The 22590-nt window shown below is 52.0% G+C and overlaps 1 protein-coding gene across 6 annotated transcripts in view; it reads right to left on the reverse strand.

Annotated features, from left to right (window-relative positions):
- Window positions 1-22590, reverse strand: part of NTRK3 (neurotrophic receptor tyrosine kinase 3) — a gene marked incomplete at both ends in the record, with an annotated part of 248767 nt that overhangs the window by 73884 nt on the left and 152293 nt on the right. The window contains 2 exons of one of the 6 annotated variants that reach the window (XM_084254007.1): window positions 348-466; window positions 1864-1998. The exons of the other annotated variants lie outside the window; for them this stretch is intronic. Of the exons in view, the coding sequence (XP_084110133.1) occupies window positions 348-466; window positions 1864-1998 (254 nt within the window). Of the gene's footprint in view, window positions 1-347; window positions 467-1863; window positions 1999-22590 lie in introns of those variants that run through there. 6 annotated transcript variants of the gene reach the window in all.

Here is a 22590-nt window from a genome sequence, read left to right on the forward strand (position 1 = left end):
GTGGCGGCTGGGTTGTTTGAGAAACGAGAGGAGGGCTAGTGTGTGTAGGTGTTTCCTGGCGCCAGGTGCTAATTCTCTTTATAGTGACTCTAAAGACGGTGCAGGAGCTGCCTCGGAGGCCGGAAAGAGGAGCACAGTGATGATTGGAGGGGGGGCAACCCTGCCAGTGGCGGGTGGGGGCAGACACCCGGCGTGGTGGTCTGAAGGGGTGCAGGGGCACCGGCGGCTCATGCAGTTTCTACTTAGCATCCCCGGATCCAAAGAGAACAAGGCCTAGAGCTGCCAACCTCTGCGAGAGCCCAGCCTACCCAGGTGACATCAGAACAGGGAGGCTTAAAAGGAGTTTTTTAAAAGCCATGACGTCCTTTGCTGAAATAAACATTGACATCCTCAACATAGATGCCATGGTTAAGAGGCTTGGAATGTCCGGGAAGGCTTATTGGATTCAACATAATTTCTCTGAAACCTATAAAAAACAAAAAACAAAAAACAAAAACAGAAAAACAGAAAAAAGCAAAATAAAGTAAAAACCAAAATCCCCAAAGAAGAACGAAACTAGGAGGGGAGACAGAGAGGGAGTCTGAAAGGGGGTGAGAGCTGGAGCTGGGGAGACAGAGCTACGGGGAGCAGACACGGGGCGTCAGGAGGGGCGGGGAGGGGGCGGGCTGGGGAGGCGCTAACTGAAAACCAAGGAGGTCAGAGAGACCGGAAAGCCTCCTCCATTTTGCTGCAGCCTCCACTCAACCCAGGGAGGGACATGAGCAAACTATCTGGGGCTGGGTCTCGGGTTGCCATGGAGACTGGAGCAGCTTCACCTGGAGGGGGTGGAGGCCCTGATGATGAGCCAGCGGAGCAGGGGAGGGCTTGGGCCCTGGGGCGGGAGGGAAATGCTCCTCAGAGCTAACTGAGTGCTAGGGAAGGCGCTGCGCTGAGCAGAAGGGCCATGCCTCGTCGGGAGCTGAGGGCCAAGGGCCCCTCTGAGCACACCTAGCCTAGGGCCGCCGGACTCGGAGTCTACAAGGCCGTGTCCTTGGCCTTCTTTCTCATTTCATCAGGTCCGTGGACGGCTGAGGGGCTGAGGGCTGATCTCTAAGCTCTTCCAAGCCAAAGTCTTGGAGGAGATGGAAATACCCTGAAGGACTAACACGGGTGACCCCAGAGCCACGGCAGCCTCCAGCAGGAGGCCTTCCTGCTCAGCTCCCGCGTGGACACACCGCCACGCCCCGGAGGAGGGTCCCTGACCGAGCCTCCGGGTGGGCGCTCCACCAGCCCCGGGTTAAAACCAAACATGTCTGTACCTCAATTTCTGTAGAGTGTGTGTTCCTGAACTGAGTGCGGGCAAGAGGGGGGCCAGCCACCCCCATCACTCTGTGAAGGGCATGACGGCTGCTGGGGCTGGGGCTCTCCAGGAGGGGCTGAGTTGGCTGCCTGGGGCCTTCAACCTGGCAAAGACATAGTTACCTTGGATGTTGGGACCCCTCCCTCTGCAGGGAGCGTATCACATTGGAGAAGCTGGCGGGACCTTCTCTATCTATGGCACCATTGCTAGTGGGAGATCAGTTTCAAGGGCAGCCATTTCTGGGGTAGCGCCACTCGGTCAAGCTGGGGCAGGGCCGACCTGGGCTGGAGGTGGAAGGGAGCAGGTGGCTGCTCTGGGCTGCCAGTGGAGACGTCTCTCTCTCACACGCCTCCCCCAGGCCCTGGGAGGCAGCCTCCCGCGGGACACTCCTCCAAGCTAAGGGCACCTTCATCCCCCAGTCCTCTGCGACACATGGAGATTTAATGAGGTCTTAAGATTTTAAGAGTCAGAAGTGGTGGGGGAGGGTCTGCACTGCACACAGAGACAGGAAGGAGGGAACTCACCATGTGACCTTGGGTAAGTCACTTCCCCACTCTGGACCTCAGGCTCCTCATATATATAGTGAGTTGATGGGACTAGATGATCTCTATTGTCCTTCAAGTTTAATATCCCATGATTGTCTATGTTTGAAAAGACCCCTGGCAGAAGAGGCAGACACGGGGTTAATGGTCAGTATTGAGCCCCAAGAGCAAAAACATGGGGAAGAGCGTTTCTTTGGGCACAGAAGTCCAGGTGTCCCCAGCTCCCGCACTGGCACAGTTTGACCGGCCTCCTTTGACCATCAAATCTGGTTCTGCCACCCTCTGGCATCAGGGGACCGCACGGGGAGTCAGGGAGGCCAGGCTGCCCCCCAGCACCAACTCTGTCCAAGCGTCTCTCCAGCGTGCTGGCCCCGCCCCCTTTCTCCTTGGTCCAGGGCACCCCGAATTTGGGCCCATCACTGCCGCTCAGGGCACTAGTCCCAGGTCTGGAAGGGGAATTATTACGACTCAGGTGATAATCCTGGTTCCTTCTTTCCCATCGAAGCAACCCAGCCCATCTCCAGGAGGGGAACAGCTCCACAAGAGGACACGGGGAGCAGACGCAAGGGAAGGGTCAGCCCCCTGAAATCTGTCTTGCCTCCCTCAGAACAAAAGCCGTCGGTCCGCTGAAGACCCAGGACCAGCCCCCCGCTGTGAAAGGGACAGCCTCGCCGCTTCCAAGAGGGCGTCCTGCAGAGGCCGCGCGGCCCTGGGAGGCGCCATGTCTGGTCCATTAAAAGAGGGGCCCACGCCTGCCTGAGCCTCTGCCAGGTCCCCAAAGCTGCCTCCGTGAACATGAGCCTTTTCCCATATGAGCTGGGATCTGAAGTTTGTTTTCTCTGGAACTCTTTCCCAGGTGGGGCCGTTCCAAGATTCTAAATGCTGAAGCCTGATAGTAGAAGAGGCACAGCTCCAAAACCCTGCCGTCCGCCCCTCCTGCTCAGAACAGCCCTGGAGCAGGAAGGAGAGGCCTGTCCGGGGGGGTGGGGGGTGAGGAGACCAGGACTACCATGGACACTGGGAAAGGGACAGATGGGGGGGCCACAAAGAGGGGCGGACACCCCCCTGCAGAAGGCCTCGTCCCCCCGGGCCCCACGTCCAGCCCTCCCCCCGTCTGTCCACAGCAGGCCTGCGCCATCCAGCGCGGTCCCTCGGAGGCCTCTGTAATTCAGAACAGAGCTGGGTCTTCGGGGACCGCCTAGGTATAGGTTTCGCGAGAAGCCAGCCAGGACTCCGGGATCATTTTAGGGAAGGGAGGGGAGAAGTAAAGCAAGAGGCCGGGGAAGGGGCGCCGAGCACCCGCAGGATCGGGTGAGAGGGTCTGGAGGTCCCAGGGCCGAGCTCACTGAGCCGAAAGCAGGTGAGTTCTCCGACCTGCAGCAAGGCAGGCCAGGGCGGCTGCTACGGCGGCGACGCAGGGTGGCTGAGGCCTGAGGCCTCTGTCTTCGACGGTCTCACATTCTGCCCTCTCCCCGCCCTACTCCTGGCCCAGCCTCAAGTCCAGGCGCCCACCTGCAGCACCTGCCGGTGAGAAGGCCTCCCCGGCACCCCCGTCTGTGCACATACCCCACTCGGCATCCTCAAGGCCTCCCTCTGCCCGGCTTCTTCCTCCGGTTACCTGACAGCACAGCCTCATTACCTAACTCCACGAGGGCGTGGGGCCCTGCTACAAACACCACTACCCAGCGGAACTCTCCTGCACGACATTTTCAAACACTCCCTCCTGGACGGTTTCTGGCTGTCCTCTTCCAGCTGCCGCGTCGCAGTAAAGCTCAGCTCTACACGGCGGGGTGGCGAGAGGTGTTTTCTACACAAGAGCGGATCCTGGTGCTGAGGTCGTGGGGGACTGACTCATGGGGCACTGGAGGCCCAGATGCCAAGAGCAGGACGGGAGAGAGGCCAGGTGTGTGTGCCTGCTGAGCACCCATCCCATCCGGGCCGTCCTCCCGCTGCCACCCCATCTTTGCTTGGTTCTAGCCTCGGGCACAGGCTAAAGAGGGGCCCCCAAGCAATGCCCAGCTGCCCAGCCTGGACACCAGACATATTACTGACCACCTGCAGGTCACAGACCCGTGGAGTGAGCCTGCTTAACGCAGGACCTCGCAGGGCTTGGGGAGATGCCAATACTGACTGTGTACATGGGGTGGGGGTGCGGGAACGGACGCTCCACTATCAACAAGAAAACCAAGCTGACTGTGGTGCTGTGACCGCTGATCCTGGTCATCCATAACCCACCGGCCTGCTAAGTGACTGCCTGCATGCAGCTCTCAGTTGCTCAAGCTCAGATCCAGCAAGAGGGGGCAGCCTTGGTGGGGACGTGTCTGGGTCCTTCTCCAGACTAGATGGAGGGCCAGAGCTCCCCTCCCTGGGGGCGAGCCCCCCACGGCCTGCCTGCCACACTCCAGCAGACCCCCGCTCACCCCTCTCCCAGGCTGCTCCGTCTCTGCCCCCACCAGCCGCCACACCTGCCCCTCCCACGGCACACTGCGTCTATCAGGGTGCCCACGCAGGCAACCCCAAACTCCATCTGGACATCGAATCCTTCATCTTGATGTTATTTTGGGGAGTTCAGCTCAGGAAGGATGAAAAATAAACCTTGTGAAGACAGATGAAAATGGGTTTGGAGAAAAGAGCAATTACTCAGAACACAGTCACACCCAGAGCAAGTGTGGAAAGTCCGAGAATTCTCCTGGGAAGCCAGGCAAGGTGCCCAGTGGAGCTGTCTCCCAGCACCCTCTCCTCGGGCTCTGTGGGGACAGGGAGGGCAGGAAAAGCACATGGTGGTAAAGAGAAGCCCCCCATCAATGGCTCTGGCTTTGTTTCCTGGGGTTGCCCAGTCCCTGTGAGATGCCTGAGGCTGCTTTGCCTGCACCTCTGCTACCTGGTGGGACAAGAGGGTTTGCAATCTAAGGTCTTTCTTCTCCTTGTGGAGAAGGCTGGTAGACGGGACCCTAAGGCCAGGCTTGTTGCCCACAAACTAGCTTGTTTGAAATTGTTAGATCGTCTCTGTTTGTCTGAGGTTGCACCTCACCTATAGGTTGCATGTGGCTCTAGGAGGTGTCTTTTTGATGCATTAAAAAAAAATCGACTTATTTGCTGGCGTTCAACACCAGGGATATTCACATGTTATATATCCCCATTTCTAGCTTCCTTTGAAAGTCCAAGAGATCTGGCAGTGCTGGGCCAACAATAATCAATAGTGGTGCTGTTCGATTGAGATAGTCTATGTGTTTGCCAGTTTGCCATCTACCCCACCACTCCCTATTGTCTATCCCCTGGCCCCTTGAGTAGCTCACAATATCTGCATGGTTTCTCTTAGCATTTGAAACTTTGCCAGACACATAATATAGTAAGAATGAAGCCAGCAGGTTATGTGCTGTGCCTGAAAGACGGAGGTCGGCCGCCTCAGCCAGCCTTGCCCACCACAGTGATCAAACTCACCCTCCTCCGGGTGCTGGGGCACCATGAGAAAGAAGTGCTGGGATCCCACACCAGGGGAACAGACCTCGCGCACAAAAAAGGGGAGATAGTGCAGAAACTGAGCTGTGCGGGCCAGAGGCAGGGAGTCTGGAAACCGGGTTCCCAACAAGAAAACCTGCTGCAGGCCGCATGCCAGGCGGATGCGCAGGAAGAGAGCGACACTGTAGCTTCAGTGGCTGTGGGCGTCTGACCAAGGCGGTCAGGTGCCAGCCACACCTGCTGTACCCAGGGGGCACAATCTGACCCCAAGTGTGCCCACATCTCTAAATTCCCAGCCCGACAGAGGCTTCACTAGATTGCTGAGGAGGCCTTGGGGAGATAGCACAGGACACTCCATGACACGAATGCACCCACCGACACATGCATCCTGAACCAAGACCCCCCCGCTTAGGTGAATAGCATGTCTTCCTGCAAGTGGCCTCAGCACCCTGGGAAAACAATGAGGCCCCAAGGGCCACAGGCCAAGCAGCATGCAGGGATTTAGAGCCCAAAGGAGGTTTAGCTCAGGGCACCCTGGGAGGGCACCGCCCTGGGTGACACGAGAGAACATGAACCACCAAGAGGCTAGATAACAGCCACGGGTCCAACTCTGAAGGGCCCTTGAGGATCAGAGGCCTCTTCCCCGACAGGGGTTTCAAGAGGACGCACAATGGGGCTTCACCACTAAGACCATGCAGTGACAGCTGAGCCTGACTTAGGGAGAGAGAGCTTAGCCCGACGACACGATGACATGACCTCTTAGGATCAAAATGGCCCATAAGTCAGGGGGTAAAAGCAGCCACACAGCAAAACCCCCTTCCCAGTCTCCAGCTGTAACTCCACAAGGGACAGTGTGTCACAGCCGCACGTCACCTCCTGCTCATGGACAGGCGAGAGCGCCTGGGTGTGAGCCCAGTCTCCATCCTCACTCCCCACCCTGCTCCCCAGAAGGCCTTCCTATACGCAGCACGTCCGCCGTCCCTAATTCCATAGCTGCTTTTCAAAATTTTGAAATATCCAAAATATCAGAAAACCGCAGAGAATATCAAAACTATGTGTGCACCACCCAACTAACAATTTATAATTTTTTGTTATCATCTTTCCAAATTTGGGGAGACACCGTGACGGCTGTGGCTGAGAGCCATCACCCCTGCCCGACCCTCCGACGGGGGGGTGGGGGGGGTGACCCTGCCCTGATGGGAGGGCATCCTTTCCCGGCAGCTTGTAGTCACTGCGCCCCCTGGGCACCTAGCCGTGAGCAACTGATAGTGTTAGGCTGCCTGAGTCTGAGCTGAAAACAGGGATGTTTTCTAGATTTATCCATGTCGACCCACGTCATTCTCCTTCACTCATCCCATGCTGTACTCCACTCTGTAAGGAGACTACAAGTTAACTCTATACCTGGTCTCCCCACTGACACTTCCATTCACTCATTACCCCACCCAAAAGTTGCAATAAATATTTTCACGCAAGTTGCAGTAAATATTTTCACACCCTCTACAGCAGCAGTGACAACCTTCCTGTAAAGGGCCCAGATAATGAATATTTTAGGCTTTACAATCCTAGAGTCTGTTGCACTAGGAAACCCTGCCACCATCGCCGGAAAGCAGCCACAGACAACACCCAGCGGGTGGACGAGCGCCGATTCAACTCCATTTTCGAAAGTGGCCCGGGGCCAGAGCTGACCCTGGGCCAGGGGCCGCTGCTCGCTGACCTCCATCCTGGAGGCTTCTGCTCCAAGCTGGGCATGGAGAGCACAGGGCCACGTCCGCTGGGAGTCCAGGGACACAGGGTCTCAGACTCCACTGTGTCCGTGGCCACATTTTAATAAGTTTAAAATGTGGGAGAAGCCTTGGAGGCTGCCTCTCTGATTTCATGGACCCAAATCTTTAACCATGTTGCTAAGCATCTCCCCAAGGTGACAGGGCTCGCTCACACCTGTGTGGTCACTCAGCAGATGGGCTCCGTCCTCTGTCTCCTGTCTGCTGAGTCAGGCCTGGTACCTGAGGTGAGCAACTGTCAGGGCCTTGGAGCTTTAAGGTGTGACTTCCTGGTCATCTGAGGTGACCCTTCATCTCTATGGGAGTCTGTTCTCTGAACTTTCTCTCCATCTCCTGTCCTCATGGTGTGTGGAGGATGGGTTATATTATACGTGACGTAGACACATACGTATATAGTGTATATGTAGGTCATTGGTCTCTTTTACGTGGGGAGCGTCTGCTCTTGGTCTGCAAACTCTGCTGCAGACATGCATTGGAATTAAGCTCTCTCAGTCTATGGAGTAAAGTCCTGTGCCATGGCCTATATAGATGTGTTCTTAGATTAACAGAGTCCAATGCATTCAACTCCCCCTTTATGTGATTTGCACTCTGTGTCTTTAGATTTTGCCTCCTCAAAGTCACATGATATTCTCTGTTCCTTTGAAAGTACGATTACCAAGCCCCCTTAGAGAAGAATTCCGAATGATCTGTATAGAGCCTCCTCCTCAAGGAGCCGAGGCTTAACTCCTGGCGTGGAGGGGCTGTTGCTCATCAGCATCCTTCCCCAGGACAGCTCACGTGGGAGACGCTGTTCTGCCCTGGCAATCCTGCCAACACTGCCGTAGTGGGCAAGGGGCGGCTGTCAGCCATACCACACAGGAGACCCACTCGGGGCACCGTCAGCGAAGGAGCACTCCCTTCTGTGGTCCTCCTCCCAAACCCATGACCCGATTGTCAAGCCTGAGTTAGGAGACATTCTGCAGAGTCTGACCAGTGCTTTCAAGGCTGCGAAGGCGACCCAGGTCCAGGAGAGGCTGGGACACCACAGACCCGATCAGCCACGAAGCACACCTGTCCTGCTGGGTCAGATCCTGCAGCAGAAAAGAGTGTTTGCAGAGCATGGGGGCTAAGGGAGCGAGCAAAGTCAAAATCAAGTATTGTGTCTTGACAATAACACCATTTCTGGTTTCCCAGCGGGCGTGAGCGCCTCATCGTGATTCAGGAGGACCACACAGCAGACTTCCATTGAAACTTTTTGTGTATCTAAGATCATTTCAAAATACCCAACCTTATTTAAAACAAAAAGTTTCTGCTTACAACTTTCGCCCCTAATTTTTGACTTATTTTGTGATTTTATTGAATTGTTTCTCCCTTTCATACTGACTTGCAATGACATCTCAAAAATACACACATCTGTCTGTCTGTCTGTCTGTCTACCAACAATAACTACAGGCACACACACATGTTCTCTAAATAGTAAAACATATTACATTTTGGGTCATTTGTCTCCCCTATCTAAGTTACTGTATTTTTCTAAGTCTACCAGGCAAGTCTCCTCATCTTTATCTTCTCTTTAAGAAATACCTTTGCTATTATTTGTCTTTCATTCTTTGATTTCAATTATAAAATAAGCTTATCAAGCAACTACCTTCAAAACACCTGCTGGGATTTTAATGGGACTGTATTTAATTTGTGGACTTCGGAGAGAATGAACTCAACACCGTTATCAAAGTTCTCTCTATTCAAAATAACTTATCCACTCCATTTACTCACTTCTCTTTCATATGCTCAATAATGTTTTGTGTTTTCCCAAAACGTCTTGCATATCCTTCATGAGGATTGTCCTTTTTCACTCATATTTTTGTTTTATTTCATTTTTGATCTTGTAAATGTCATTTGCTTTCTGTTAAATTTTCTAATGGTGTTTAGGGAACATGCTGATTTTTGTTTATTGGCCTTGTTTTAGTTAGCTATTTTGCTAAATTTTCTAATTGGCTCTACAGTTGCTTCTAAGACCCCTCAACAATCTGTGGGGTGATCCTAACTTTCACCATTAGACAGTCACCTATCCTTTCAAGTCTTGTATTTCTTGTCTTATTGCATTGGCTAGGATTGCCAGAATATTGAATCAATTCATTAGGTTTTTCTTTTCTAAGTACTTCATAATTTTGGATTATAGTTCATTTTGCGTAGAAAGGGTTTTTTCTGGTTTTCCTTTTCTGCATGTGGCCACATTCCATCTCCTGGTATCTGCACAAATACCAACTCCCCATGTGTCCACACTCCCTGTTCCTCAGCTAGCAGATGACGAAGCAGCCCCTGCCCTCTGCTGTGTCCTGTGCCAACAGCCACATCCTTGGTTCTTCAAGTACCAACATTTTGTACTCGGTTTCATCCTCTCTCAGGGGGTGAGCAGGACTTCTCTGACCACCTTCTACCTTTCTCTGAACCTCCTTGGACACTCACCCTGGACATCCAACTCTAGGAGGCCAACTCAGACCTTCATCTCCAGCTACAAAATCTTTACCAAATTTTTATTTTCACAGTAGCAGTATGGCATTTTCATTATTGAACATCTCAACCACAAACTCAAACTTTCTGTAATTCCCCTCCCAAAGTTTTTCCCTTTCTGAGAGGCCAAGTCTTTAAAACACTCCTAGGCTTCTAGTTACTCAGGCGTAAACTCTTAGAGTTGTGCTCCCTTCTTGCCAAAACCTTCCTAATGCCCCACACCTGATCAAACACCAGGTCTCAATTACGTGTTTTGTGGTATCTCATGTACACAACCTTTTACTAGGCCCCCACTTCAGTACAGCATGGCAGAAAGATCTGGAGACAGACTGCTGGCTTTCAAACCCCTCTCCTACCACCTACCAGCTGGGTGTGACCTTAAACAAATTACTTAACCTCTCAAAGCCTCAGTTTCCCCTCCTGTAAAATGTAGATATCATTATGTACCTCCTCGGTGCTACTGGGATTTTTATAAAAGGGTCAGGTTAGCACCTGGTGTGTGACATACATCAGATGATGAACAAAGGCTGGATCGAATTCCTCACCCCTACTCCCATTTGGGGCCACTGCTTCAAGGCTTCTTCATATAGTCCCTGATTCTAGATAAATCTACCTGACACACCACTATCAAGCTATGTCATGGACATGCCCCGTTCCCCAGTCCACACTCTGCTCTGGGTCTCCAGTGACACGAGAGAGCTCTGCCCGGTGACAAGACACTCGGCTGACATCTTCTTCTTGCCAGACAACCGTCTGGCCTTGTCACCCACCCTCCTGTCCACAGCCCCATGCAGATAAACGCTAGGCTGACCATGCCTTCCGTGTTTTAGCTTCTGTTCCCTCTTCCATTGTTCCTCTGTCCTGAATGCTTATCTCATGGCTTATTTATCGCATTCGCTTCCCATTAATTCTTCAATTACCAGCTCAAACCTCACTGTCTGTAAAAGCTTGTTGGCAGTTAATTACGAATTGCTATATGGTATTTTTTTTTCTTCTGTTATCTGGAACTATTTTAAATACATACAGTACAGTGAAACTTTTCATGGAGCTATTTTTCATTTCTCAATTAGATCATTATAAAACAAGCCCAGCAGCCAGCACCCGTAGCAATGATACACACTCAGGCAATGGGCTAAGGAGAGAACACAGGGCTCCTCATTGACAGCATCCCCATCGCACACCCCTCGGAGGTGAAGACCACCTAGCTTGTGCCAAGGAAGCCAAGGGTGGTGTACTCAGTCACTCGTGCCGACTTGCCCTGGTAATAAGATGCTGCACCATGTTAAATCCAGGCTTCTCATTCCAAGTCCTGCACTTAGCCCCTGGGCACCACCGTGACTGGTCAGGAGCACATTCAAAGGCTTCTCCATACACCCCCCATCCACTGCACTTGAGACAATTGAAAGCTGTTTTCCAAAACCCTGTGATGTGACTCACGGGTGTGTGAATCTGTATAACAATATGCCACATTATTTTGAGGTTCTACTATAGCATCTTGGCATTTGCAAAGCCTTTCTTCTTCCAAAAATGTTAAATAATGATTATGTTCGTCTCAAAATAACTCCACGAGGTAAGGGAAGACTCGCTCTCTCAACCTCTGTGCCTCCCACCGCAACTGAGGCCCTCCAGAGCTTAAGTCCTCAAGCGCCCTGCCACACCAGGGTGGTGGCTGTCCTCTGGGTCACGCTGTTTAGGTTCTGATGAGCAAAAGGCAAGGGCTGGAGTCAGCAGGAAATGTAATCAGGGAAGTCAAATCCCTGGGTGGTATCAATTTTAAGCAGATTATCTTGGAGCAGGGTATGGCTAATAAGATCAGATAGCTGCCACATTCTAGAAGCCTGAGCTGAAAAATTAAATAATATAAACCAATGAGTCGCTTAGTAGGGATGATGATGAAGATACCAAAGAAGGTGAGGAAGGGGAACAAGGAGACAGAGAGGAGGTGCTCCCCCACAAAAACAACACCCCTTAGAGCAACACCCCTTAGCCTTTCCCTGGCCTCTTTCCTTGGAGAAAGCGTGCATACACACACGGACACATGGAAAGATTACACCTTTGGGGCAAGGGGGTGCAAGATCTCCCTGAAGAGCCAGAGGCGCAGGTCTGCCCAGGTCGGGAGCACCGGCACCTGGTGATGATAGGTGTGTGCACACCAGCAGCTCGGACCCGGACCCTGCTGTGCACCCATTGTGCCCCCACCTCCTGCTGCAGGCTGTGCCAAGGGCCTCCCATGCACCCAGACACTGTGTCCAGAGCTGGAGAGGGAGCGGCAGAGCCGAAATGAGCGAGACCCAAATCCCACCCTAGAGAAACTGGAACTCCAGGGCCGAGAACCTGAGGCACATACCTGCTAAGCTTACCGGGGCACTAATCTTCCAGGGGCCAAAAAAGAGGGGGGATTAAGAAGAAAAGCAAATGGTGATAACATGAGAGACTCTAGTGGGTGTCAAGGAAGAAGCACCACATGGAGCTCTGGGGTCCACTAAGGGGTGGCCCCACACGGGGTGGAGAGGGAAGACGGGGAGATGGCCCCAAGGCAGAAATCATGGGGGCGCATTGCAGGTGATGGGAACAGCGTGGACATGGGAGACTGTCAGCGGTTGGTCTGCCCCTGAGCACATCACAAGGGGACTTTCCTTGGAAACAAGATCTTTGCTAAAGGTCAAGTTAAGACGCGGTTGTTAGCCCCACATGACTGTGCCCGTAGGAAGGAGGAGGAGAGGGCACCCAGATGCACACGCCCCTATGATACCACGTGGACATGAGGCCGAGAGGGGAAGGGCGTACGATAGGGATGTCTAGTCCCGACTAGAACCAGAGTCAACTCTCCGCGGGCCTCGGGGGTGCTGCCTCCTCTTCTGCAAGCGAGGACAGGGTGTCTTTCTTGACTGGGGCGCAGGGAGAGCACGGGGCCGTGCCGCGTGGAGAGCCAGCCAGTGCCGGTTCTGCTGGTCCCCCGGCTGCGTCACGGAGAAGTGACACGTCTCCCTGAGTCTGCACCGTGTGATGTTGACGCCCCACGAGTTCCAGGGGGTCATGGGCATGTGTGCAGGCGGGTGGCGCCATGACCAGGGCACCGTGCAGCCACAGAGCCACCGTGGCTGAGGGAGAGGGGCAGTGGCAGGGACGTGCTCCGGCAGACTCCCTAACACGACAGACCCCTCAAGATCCCCAGACAATGAGGGTGCGAATGCAGAGTGCTCTGAGCTCCTGCGTGTGCCTCCTGGGGACCTCACGTCACCGGTTCGGGAAGGTACCCCACCTGCGAATGCGCACCTGACAGATAGGGGCGTGTGGCTCTCCTTTTTGTAGGAATGCCTTTGGGAATACTGTGTGCTTTCAACCTCAAAACACCACTGCTCCTTATGGTCCCCACCGGCCACCTCCTACATTAGGGGACCTCCAAGGCTCCAAATCATTTGAATGTGCGAACCGGCTCCAGACTGCAAATAACCAGGCTTCTGGCCCCTGCAAATCCTTAGTCCTCCCGAGAACCACCGCGATCAAGACCCCCAACCACAGCACTTCTGATGGGTATGTTCTCCGCCGTCCAGGGGGCAGGGGCAGAGTGGAGGAAACTTCCCTCCAAGACATGACATAAGCACTTAGGGAAGACCTGTACCCCTGTTGGACACTAGAGACTGCAAAGCTCACTCACACGTCACACACAAGGTGTGGGAGTGGCAGGAGGATGACCGTTGGGGTGAGCCATCGGTGGCCTGGCCCTGCGGGATGGGGGCGTGACCTCTCTAAGCTTGTTTTCAAGCCACTGTGGCACCACAGGCCATGCTGTCGCCCCTGGCAGCTGCAGCATCACTGACATTGGGGTCCAAGCATTCTTGATTGGGGGGGCTGTCCTGGGCATTGCAGGATGCCTCTCTTCCTACCAGCCGCCGAAACACCCTCCACCCCACTGAGGACAAGAAAAATGTCTCTGGACACTTCCAAATACCCCTGGAGGACAGAGTCACCCCAGCTGAGAAGGGCTGTCAAGATCTCACTGCAATAGTAGGGGGTTTTCAAGGCAAACTGCATGTCAGGAACTGGGGGGAACCAGCACCCTTCATGCTAACTAGAGTTCTTTCTTCAACCACTACATTTTCTGATGCACCACAAGTCCATGGGCCATGAACAAGGGCTGGGAACTTTATGGCTGATGACTGTGGCTGTGGACCCCATGGATGTGGACACTGTGGTCAAGGACATGCGGGCTGATGACCTAAGGACAAAGCAGGTGCCACAGAGTGGCGGTGGTGGTGGGCAGTGGTGGTGGCTAAGGGTGGTGGATGGTGGTGGGCCGAGGGTGGTGGATGGTGGTAGGCAGTGTGTGGTGGGCCGTGGGTGGTGGGCCGAGGGTGGTGGGCATAGGAGCCAGGGCAGCAAATAACCCGCACTGGGAATGAGTTTCTCACGACTGCATGAGCTCATGTTCAGAGGCATATTTTTAAGCCAAGTAGACTCACTGCCAGCAACCCCTTATTATACCATATTAAGAGCAGCAGAAGAACTAGTAATTAAGGGGTTTAATCACTTTTAATCAGAGTCTTTCCTAGATGACCAGAAACAGAAACTGGAGGGCCCTCCACGGCCCCCAGGCCAGCCCAGGGCCAGGCCGGTGCCATCCGTCATTTCCCGTGCAGCAATCATGCTAATTAAAGGCCCCCAGAAGAGTACAGATAAAAATGTCAAAGGGAATTTGTCCTGGACGTCAATGATTTATTGCCTCGCACGATCGGGTTCTGATATGTGTGGGAAGGAAGCCCGGGGCAGCACCCACCCTTGTGGTGGACAGGAAGGCGCCAGCTGCAACACTGACCTGCCAGGGGCCACCTGGATGGGCCAGGAGGGGGCCACCGTCAGCTCTCCACAGGGAGCTCCTCAGAAGCTCCTCGCTTCCAGCCACTGCCTGAGTCTCCACAGAGTAAGACAAGGCCCTGGTGGTGCTTCTGGAAGCTTCTCTCCCCCACCTCTGCCCACCCACTTGGTGGAGTGGGTTTGGACATGCAGTCCCTGACTCGCATCAAAGGCTATTTTCACCAGCACTCCCAAGAGGTGCGCCCTGGATCTATTTTCAGGAAGCTGGTGAGTGTCATTCTGCATCCCACATGCCATGCTGCTCTTTATGAGGGGAGGAGAAGCTTCTGTTAGGCCAGCATGTTTGGAAAAGTAATTCCTCCTCTGAACAGCCGTCTGTGCCTGCGCTGTTTACCTCTGTCCCCAGGCAGCGAGGACGCCAGAGCCAGGTGGGAACGCCCCTCTACAGGCCCGCACGCTTCTCCCGGCTTCCTCTTACACCCTCACACCCCGCCCCTATTTCCAGAGACTGGCCCTCATTCCGGCATCGCTGCACAGCCTGGGTATGTGGCTGCAAGCCACCTGGACACCTCTGGCCACGAGCTGGGACCACACTGGACAAATGACCTGTCGATGTGACGCATGGGCCACCGCACTCAGACGCACCAGCAGGACAGACGGCGTCCCACCACCCTCTGCCCGTTCCCCCTCAAAATCACTGACCAAGATGCTGATTTTTCTCAGCTCCCGACCCAGACTTGGGCATCTGAGTGTGCAGAACTGAAACTTGTGGGGATGGCATGTGGCCATCTGTGATCTGGCCGCCCAGCAGGGGATCCAGGAGCCCCGAGGGGAAGCCATGGGACTCAGGCGAGGGAAGCTCTAGCAGTCAGTGGGAAAGCACTGATGTGTTCACACTCATCGTTAAAATACAGAAGTGTGTCCACCGAAGTGGGTAACCAGCCACTGCCCCGACTCCCCAGGCAGTCAGCGCCGCTGAGTCCATGCCCAGCCCTGCCTGGGAAGCTCCGCCTGGGCCCCATGCAAGGGCTGGGGGAACTGGGCATTGTTCCTGTGGGTTTGGTTTTTTCAGAATCTTTTGAGATTCCCGAACATTCTCATCCTCCTCCCACGAAAAAACAAAGCAAGAACAATCCACGCCCATTAGCAGTGACTGCCCAGCCCTCTCTCCTCACACCTCAGACCACCATTAATCTGCTTCCTATCACCTGACTTGTCTGCTCTGGACCAGCCATAGCCACAGAGTCATCAAATAGACAGGTTTGGGGGCCTGGCTTCCTTCACTGAACATCACGTTAGCAAGGTCCACCCACAAGGTGGTGTCTCAGTAGGCCATTTACTTCATGATTCAATAATATTCCACTGTACAGACAGACCACTTGTTTAAGCTACGTTTCCACTGGTGGACATTTATGTTCCTTCCACTTTCTGGCTATTATGAATCACTCTGCTATGAACATTAACGTCCAAGATTTTGTGTAAACACCTACTTTCCATTTTCCTGAGCCTAGACCTCGAAGTGGAATTGGTGGTCAAGTGGAAACTCTAAGTTGAATGCTTTGAGGAAATGCCCCATGATTCCCAAAGCAACTGCCCCCCTGTACCTCCCTCCAGCAATATATGAAGATTCAGCTTCCCACCTCCTTGCCAGCACTTGCTGTCATCCAGCTCATTGGCTACAGGTATCCCAGAGGGTGCGGAGTGAGCTCTCAATACGGTTCTGCATTTCCCTCATGGCTGGTGATGTGGAGCTCTTTCCTTGTTCTTATTGACTATTTGTGTATCATCTTTAGAAAATTATCTATTCATTTGCCTATTTTTCAGTTCGGTCACCTGTCTTTTCCTTACAACCTAGACATAACTCCTTGATAAGACTGTTGTTTTACAAGTATTTCCTCCTAGATCATGGGTTGTCTTTCTACTTTCTTGATGTTGTCCTTTGAAACATGTAAGTCTTTCATCTGATAAAGTTCCATGCATATGTTTTTTCTTTTGTTGTACATGCTTGTGGCGCCATACCTAAGAAACCATTCCCTCATCCAAAGCTACAGAGATTAGCCCCTGTGTCTTTTCCTAAAGATTTAATAGTTTCAAGTCTTATATTTATGTCTTGAACCCATTTTGAGTTAATCCATGTATATGGTGTGTAGTAGGGGATCAACTCCATTCTCCTGCATGTGACTATCTAGTTTGCCAAGCACCATTTGTGAAGGGACTATTCTTTCCCCATTGAATCATCTTGGTAACCTTGTTAAAAATCAGCTGAACATAAATGGGGTTTCTCTCAGGACTCTCAATTCTACTGTACTGATCTCTACATCTGTCCTATGCCACTGCCATACTGTCTCAATGACTGTAGCTTTATAACAAATTTGGAAATAGAGAAGGTTAGGTACTCCAACTTCTTCTTTTGTAAGACTGTTCAGCTATTCTGAGTCCTTATTTTTCTGTATTTTAGAATCAGCATGTTAATTTCTCCAGAAATAGGGAGCTTGGATTTCCACTGGAGATGGCATTGAATCTGTAGATCAATTTGAGGATTACTGGCATTTAAATTATATTAATCCTACCAATGCATAAAAGTGTACCCATTATTAAATAAAAATAAAATTAGAAATATATATATATATATTTATGCATTGATAGAAGACTGGCCCATGAGGTTATGAGCTCCCCATTGTTGGACAGATGCTAAGAGAAGGTTGATAATTCGCCCAGGTTGTAATATAAAAGAGATTTCCTCTCTGCAAAGGATATTGTTCCTTTCAAAGTGAAAATCTAAGAGCTGGCCTATTTTTATTTCTCCATTCCTCATGCTACAAAGCACTCAGGGTCACATAGGAAAACCATACTGCCATAAAATCTCAAAGGACATACATAAGTTCTGTCAAAGATGGATAATGGAGGACCTTATTCTAGGCATTTCCACCAGCAACTTGACTCTGCCCTCAAGGAAATGGTAAATGTGTTGACAGTGTGTCTGCCCCAGCCCTCATCCCTGATGATTGAGGTTACCACCAATTACAGGAAGAGGGAGATTCCTACCCCAGTGACTATCCCCATCTCCAATCAAACTAGAAACTACCAGCTAGGGGATCTTTGGGATCTCTGCTGTAATCTCTATATTATTTTATCCTGGAGTAACAAAGTAAAAGCAGTAGATAAATAGGAGTACAATTCCACTCTGAACCTCATGTTGAATTGGAAACAGTTTTAAAAAACTAGGACTCAACAGAAAACCTGAGAGGTTATGTTAAAACAATAAAAAAATCACTGTAAGTGCAAGGAAAACAAGACTCTTAAGAATCAAAATACCCAGGTCCTTCAACTCAAGAAGAAACTAAAACAAGTATGGTTAAAAAGGTGAATCTCAGCATCTCCCAACAACTGGGGTGCATCAAAAAACAAATTGAAAGGCAGACTCCCCCAGCAAAGAGAAGAGGAGGGAGAGGGATGTCCCAGGAGCCAGGCATGCTACCCAAATCAGACATGCAGTGAGCCCCAAACACCCAAGTGGCATTTTGCAAAACCCTCCAAGGCCAAGGGGAAGACTCTCAATCTGCCAAAGGGAATGTGATACCCAGCACAACAGTCACAGGGCAAAATGGATGCCTCAGGTAGAGAAGGGGGCAAAGGAGAGAAAAATCACAGATTTGCCTAATTCTTTGCTGAGACCATCAAGAGGTAGCCACTCCCTTGACGGGTGAAGCAGACAGATGTAGAACACATACAGAATGTTCTGGATGTAACTGACAACTAGATACAGATGAACTGGGAGGTCTGACATCAGCTACCTCTGAGCTCTAAAGGGACATCATGACATGGAGAGCTGTTGGCTCTTCCCCCTTCACATGCCTTTATGGAAACAGATGCCAGCGTCCTCCAGAGCTCCCTAGAGAAAACTCCAGTGGCACCTTGGGAGGATTTACTGTGTGCCAGGCGCTCTTCTGAGCACCTGCCAAGCTTACTCCCTTTAAGCCCCATAATTCTATCATGCAGGTGCCATATTGGTCTAAGTCTACCAATGGGAAAAATGAGGCATGGAGAGAAGTAGGGTAGCTTTCCCAAAGTTGCACAATTCCTAGGAGCCAGAGCTGAAACGGGAACTCAGGAGCAACGCCTCTCGCAGCCATTAACCCACTACTCTGCTCTCTGAGAAGCAAGAGGGCCATGTGGCACATTTTCAACCAGGGACTCACACGTTGCTTAAGCCAACATGACATATGGAGAAATAAACACTTTCTCCATAAGGAAAAGTCAAGCCTGATGCGAATCCTCAAGGGAGTAAATAGGCACAAGAGTGTGGGAAGCCAACTGCTATGATAAATTTGGAAATTTTTTTTTGCACTGAGATTCCACACAATGCCTATTTTTAAAATGGAAGTCTCCATGGTAATTGAGGGGATATATTACCATGGATGGAAGACCGGTCTTGCAAATCCTTCTCCAGTGGGGAGCAGAATCTCTTGCTTCAGGGCCACACACTCACAGAAAGGAGAGCTAAGGTAACAATTGTCTTTTTAGCCCATCTGGTCCCTTCAGGTGCTTCTTTTGCTATGTCCCGGACTTGACCTGGGCTTTACCTTATCTCTTTTGTCTCTGCGCATCTGTTCCACACCTGGTCTGATGCCCTAATCTTAATCCATCGTAAATTCCTGAACTCTTTACCTGTTTACTACATCCTCAGGTACCCCTTGGCATCTTGATCTTCACACCAGATGACCTCTGATGTGTAGGCAGTCCTAAGATCTTGCAGGTAATCAAATGCTAAAACCAAAGGCATCAAGTACAAAGAAAATATTAAGAGACTTTTATATGTGCCTTAGGCAACAAGAGGGGGATAGGCCAGAAAATGGGCAGACAATATTTCTGTAGCAAGAAAAGGGGGTGCTTTTCATCAATAGAAAATTCAAACTATGCAACTCAGAAAAGAAACTTTAGGGAAGACTAAAAAGTCTTCCCTGGGGATGTGGGCTCAATATGTGCTGCTTTGGCCAAAAATACCAACTCCCTGCCAACCACTGTCAGAACAACTGATGGGGAAAAAAAACAATGACAAACCATTGTCCTACCCTTGGCAAACCAAGGCACTTTTGCACGTGGACAAGCATGTCACCCCTACCCTCTAAAGGCAAGAAAGATGTGGGAAGGCTAGGGAAGGTGCTGGAAAAGAGGAAACACTTACAAGTTAGCAGGTGTATAGAGCGTGAAAGGCCAAACTTGAAAGCCTTGAAATACAGGGTGAGAACAATATCACAATTGCGGAAGTAGGTCAAACATTGACTTGAATGAATGACAATCTCACCACCACTCAATCCGCCTTGATCAGAGCCAGCAGAAGGAAGGGCGGGCTTATCACAGCACAAGCATGCTCCATGGATGAAGTGGCATGTGCTACTGCCCCAGGGTCTAGTACTCCCATCTTACAGATGGGAAAAGGAGGCCCAGCAAGTTTAAGCAATTCGTGCAAAGGATATGGCAGCTGAGCTGGGATCTGAACTACCCTTGCTCAACTCAGAAGGCTCCTAGGGCATCCCGTCCCCACTGCCGACTAAGCGCTGCCAGGTGAGGCTGCCATGTCTCCCTGAGATGCAGCCAGTCCCCTTAGGAGTCTGCCTCCAGGTCACAGATGACTGATGGGCCACACAGACCCCTGACTGTGCTAAGGCAAAGGTTTCGTGGGTCAGGCTCCCCTTGTCGATGACCCCAAACAGCCATCAGTGACTCTGTCAATGGGTTTGGCAAAAGGCCTAACGTTTACCTGCCCTAAAATCACACAGGTCTACCTGGATTCCTCAAAAAGTCACCTGATTGTACCCCTGTATGGGGTCTTCCACTATAATGGGGGAAACCCCCTTTAACCATAAAAGCATCACCCCAATTCTACTCAATGCTTCAAGTCCAAAGGGGCCTTGTCATTCTCTAAATCCTGGGTAACTGACATCTGTATTGTCCACAACCCAGCAGCCAGACAGGGCACCAGAGAAAGAAACCAGCCGGGAACCTCTCACTGGTGTGAACCGGACATGGTAAGCATCTGCCTCAGTCTCCAGAAGATCCTGTTCAACTGAGACACCCACTGCTGAGCTTCGCTAACAAGCCCTCTGGAGGCAGTGACAGCTGGGAGGGCTCCGGGTCAGGGGGCAGCACAGGTTTGTCTGGGAAGGGCCGAAGCTGAGGACCAGCCTGGGGCGCGGGGAGGACCTCGGTACACCCAACCTGCTGATAGAGAGACTCCCTTCCAGAGCATTCTGAGGACCAGTGAGCACAGGACACGCCGTGCCGGCAGCACCTGTGACGGCGGCCCCTGAATCCAGATGGATCATCGACAAGCCCCTCACCCAATCGAGCGGGTGGAACGGCGATTACACGAGAACCTTTCACACAGCCAAAATTTTCCCCATCGTCTCTGATAACGATTCGAGGCATTTCTACCCCTCTCTCCTATGCATGTATGTCCAGAGAGGATTTAAATACATGGGGATGAAACCTCAGCAGCTACGTCTCAGGTGTCCTGAACGCAAAGTGCTTTCAGGTGAGCGATGGAGGCAGCTCTGCTGTGCACCCCCCGGCCAGGCTCAGCCCCTCCCCGAGCCCGTGGGGAGAGACTTTCGTGAAAGAAACGTCGCCCCATCCAGAAGGGAAATGCCCCCCAGAAGAAAGATGTTAAATCATGTGCTTGGACATATCTGGGAGCAAAAGGGCGGGCGCGGGGATGAACCGGAGCGAGTGTACTTTCGGAGCCCGAGGGAGGAAGAGGTGGTGTAGGGGGAGTGCCGGAAGCCGGCGCCTGGTCTGCCCAAGCCGCCGAGTCACAGTGCCCTACAGACACTTGGCCTCTCAACCACTCAGAGCCGTCTCCTGAGTGTCGAGCACAAGACTGGAGGGATCAGGCGCTGCAGGGCCACACGCAGGCCACGAGCCGGGATCTCAGGCCGGGTCCAGGACATGGCGGTTTTTAAAAGCCCCTGGTGATTCCAAAGCAGACGCCTCAGACACATATTTGGAGTCGCTGAACTTGGTGACCTTCACATTTCCAACGCTCTGACTCCAGCAAGAGAGTCTCTGTTCGGTCCCCAAGCCCAGGCTCCTGGCTCGCAAGGCTCTCGTGGTGGTAGGGGCCCTATGAGGAGTAGCCCAGGCTCCGTCCCCAGCGATTCTTCATGTTAAACAGCTGCCACCATCGCGGCTCTGCTCTCCATTATTCATGAGATCATATCAATTACCGAAATCCTATCTGGGCCACTACCGGGAAATGGAATAAGTAAGATCCACCTCCGTGAGCATCACCTCCCTTTGCTATCCCTCTGGAAGCTTCGCTTTCCATTAGCAACAGCTCAGATAGCCCAGACTTCACAGAGCAGCCCCCTTTTTGGGTGCAGAGAAGAAACACTGTAGGGCAGAAGGGGAGGGGTGCCTCCCTGTGTGCTGGAGGACCGACTTCTGGCTGTGCCCCCTGTCGGCCTCCAGGGCGCAGGGGTCGGGGGAGAGGAGCTCCCTCTCCCGGGAAGAGCTGGCCTCGCCCACACACTTCTGAGGCATTCCTGACACGGAGGTGGGACAAAGCCCAGGGACCTTTCCAGTTTTATTCTCGATGTGGTCAAAACCAGCAGATGAATGATGATGGTGATGATGGTGACGATTTAGCTAACATTTCACTTATGGAACCATTACTGTGGATCAACTCTGAATACAATCTCTTTACTCCTTTATTAAAAAATTACCCTAAACGTACACGTAAGCACAGCCGTTTCAACCACAAGCCCATCTCCAACAGAAACGGGTACGTACCCAGACACACGTACATGCAAGCCACGTGCTGTTAATGACGGGGATGAGCTCCGAAACACGCGGGGTTCCCTCCATCAAGTGAACGTCATGGAGTGTGATCACGCACACCCGCATGGCCCAGCCTGTTACACACCCAGCTGCCTGCATTGCCCACTGGACCCAAGTCTTCCATGTGGTCCACCAAGGTTTAGATACAAGTGAAAGTGCCAGGGCCTCCTTGGTGGCACAGAGGTTAAAGACAGAGCGCTATCAAGCTATCTGCAGCCTCTGCAGCACAAGTTTGATCCCTGGCCATTGAGCTGTCCCACATGGTGCAGCAGACCTCTTCTGTCTCCCCGCTGCTCCCCTCAGCAGTGTATTTCAGTAGATCTGC

The sequence above is a fragment of the Talpa europaea genome, assembly GCF_964194135.1.
Source record: "Talpa europaea genome assembly, chromosome: 14".
NCBI classification, from domain to species: Eukaryota; Metazoa; Chordata; class Mammalia; order Eulipotyphla; family Talpidae; genus Talpa; species Talpa europaea.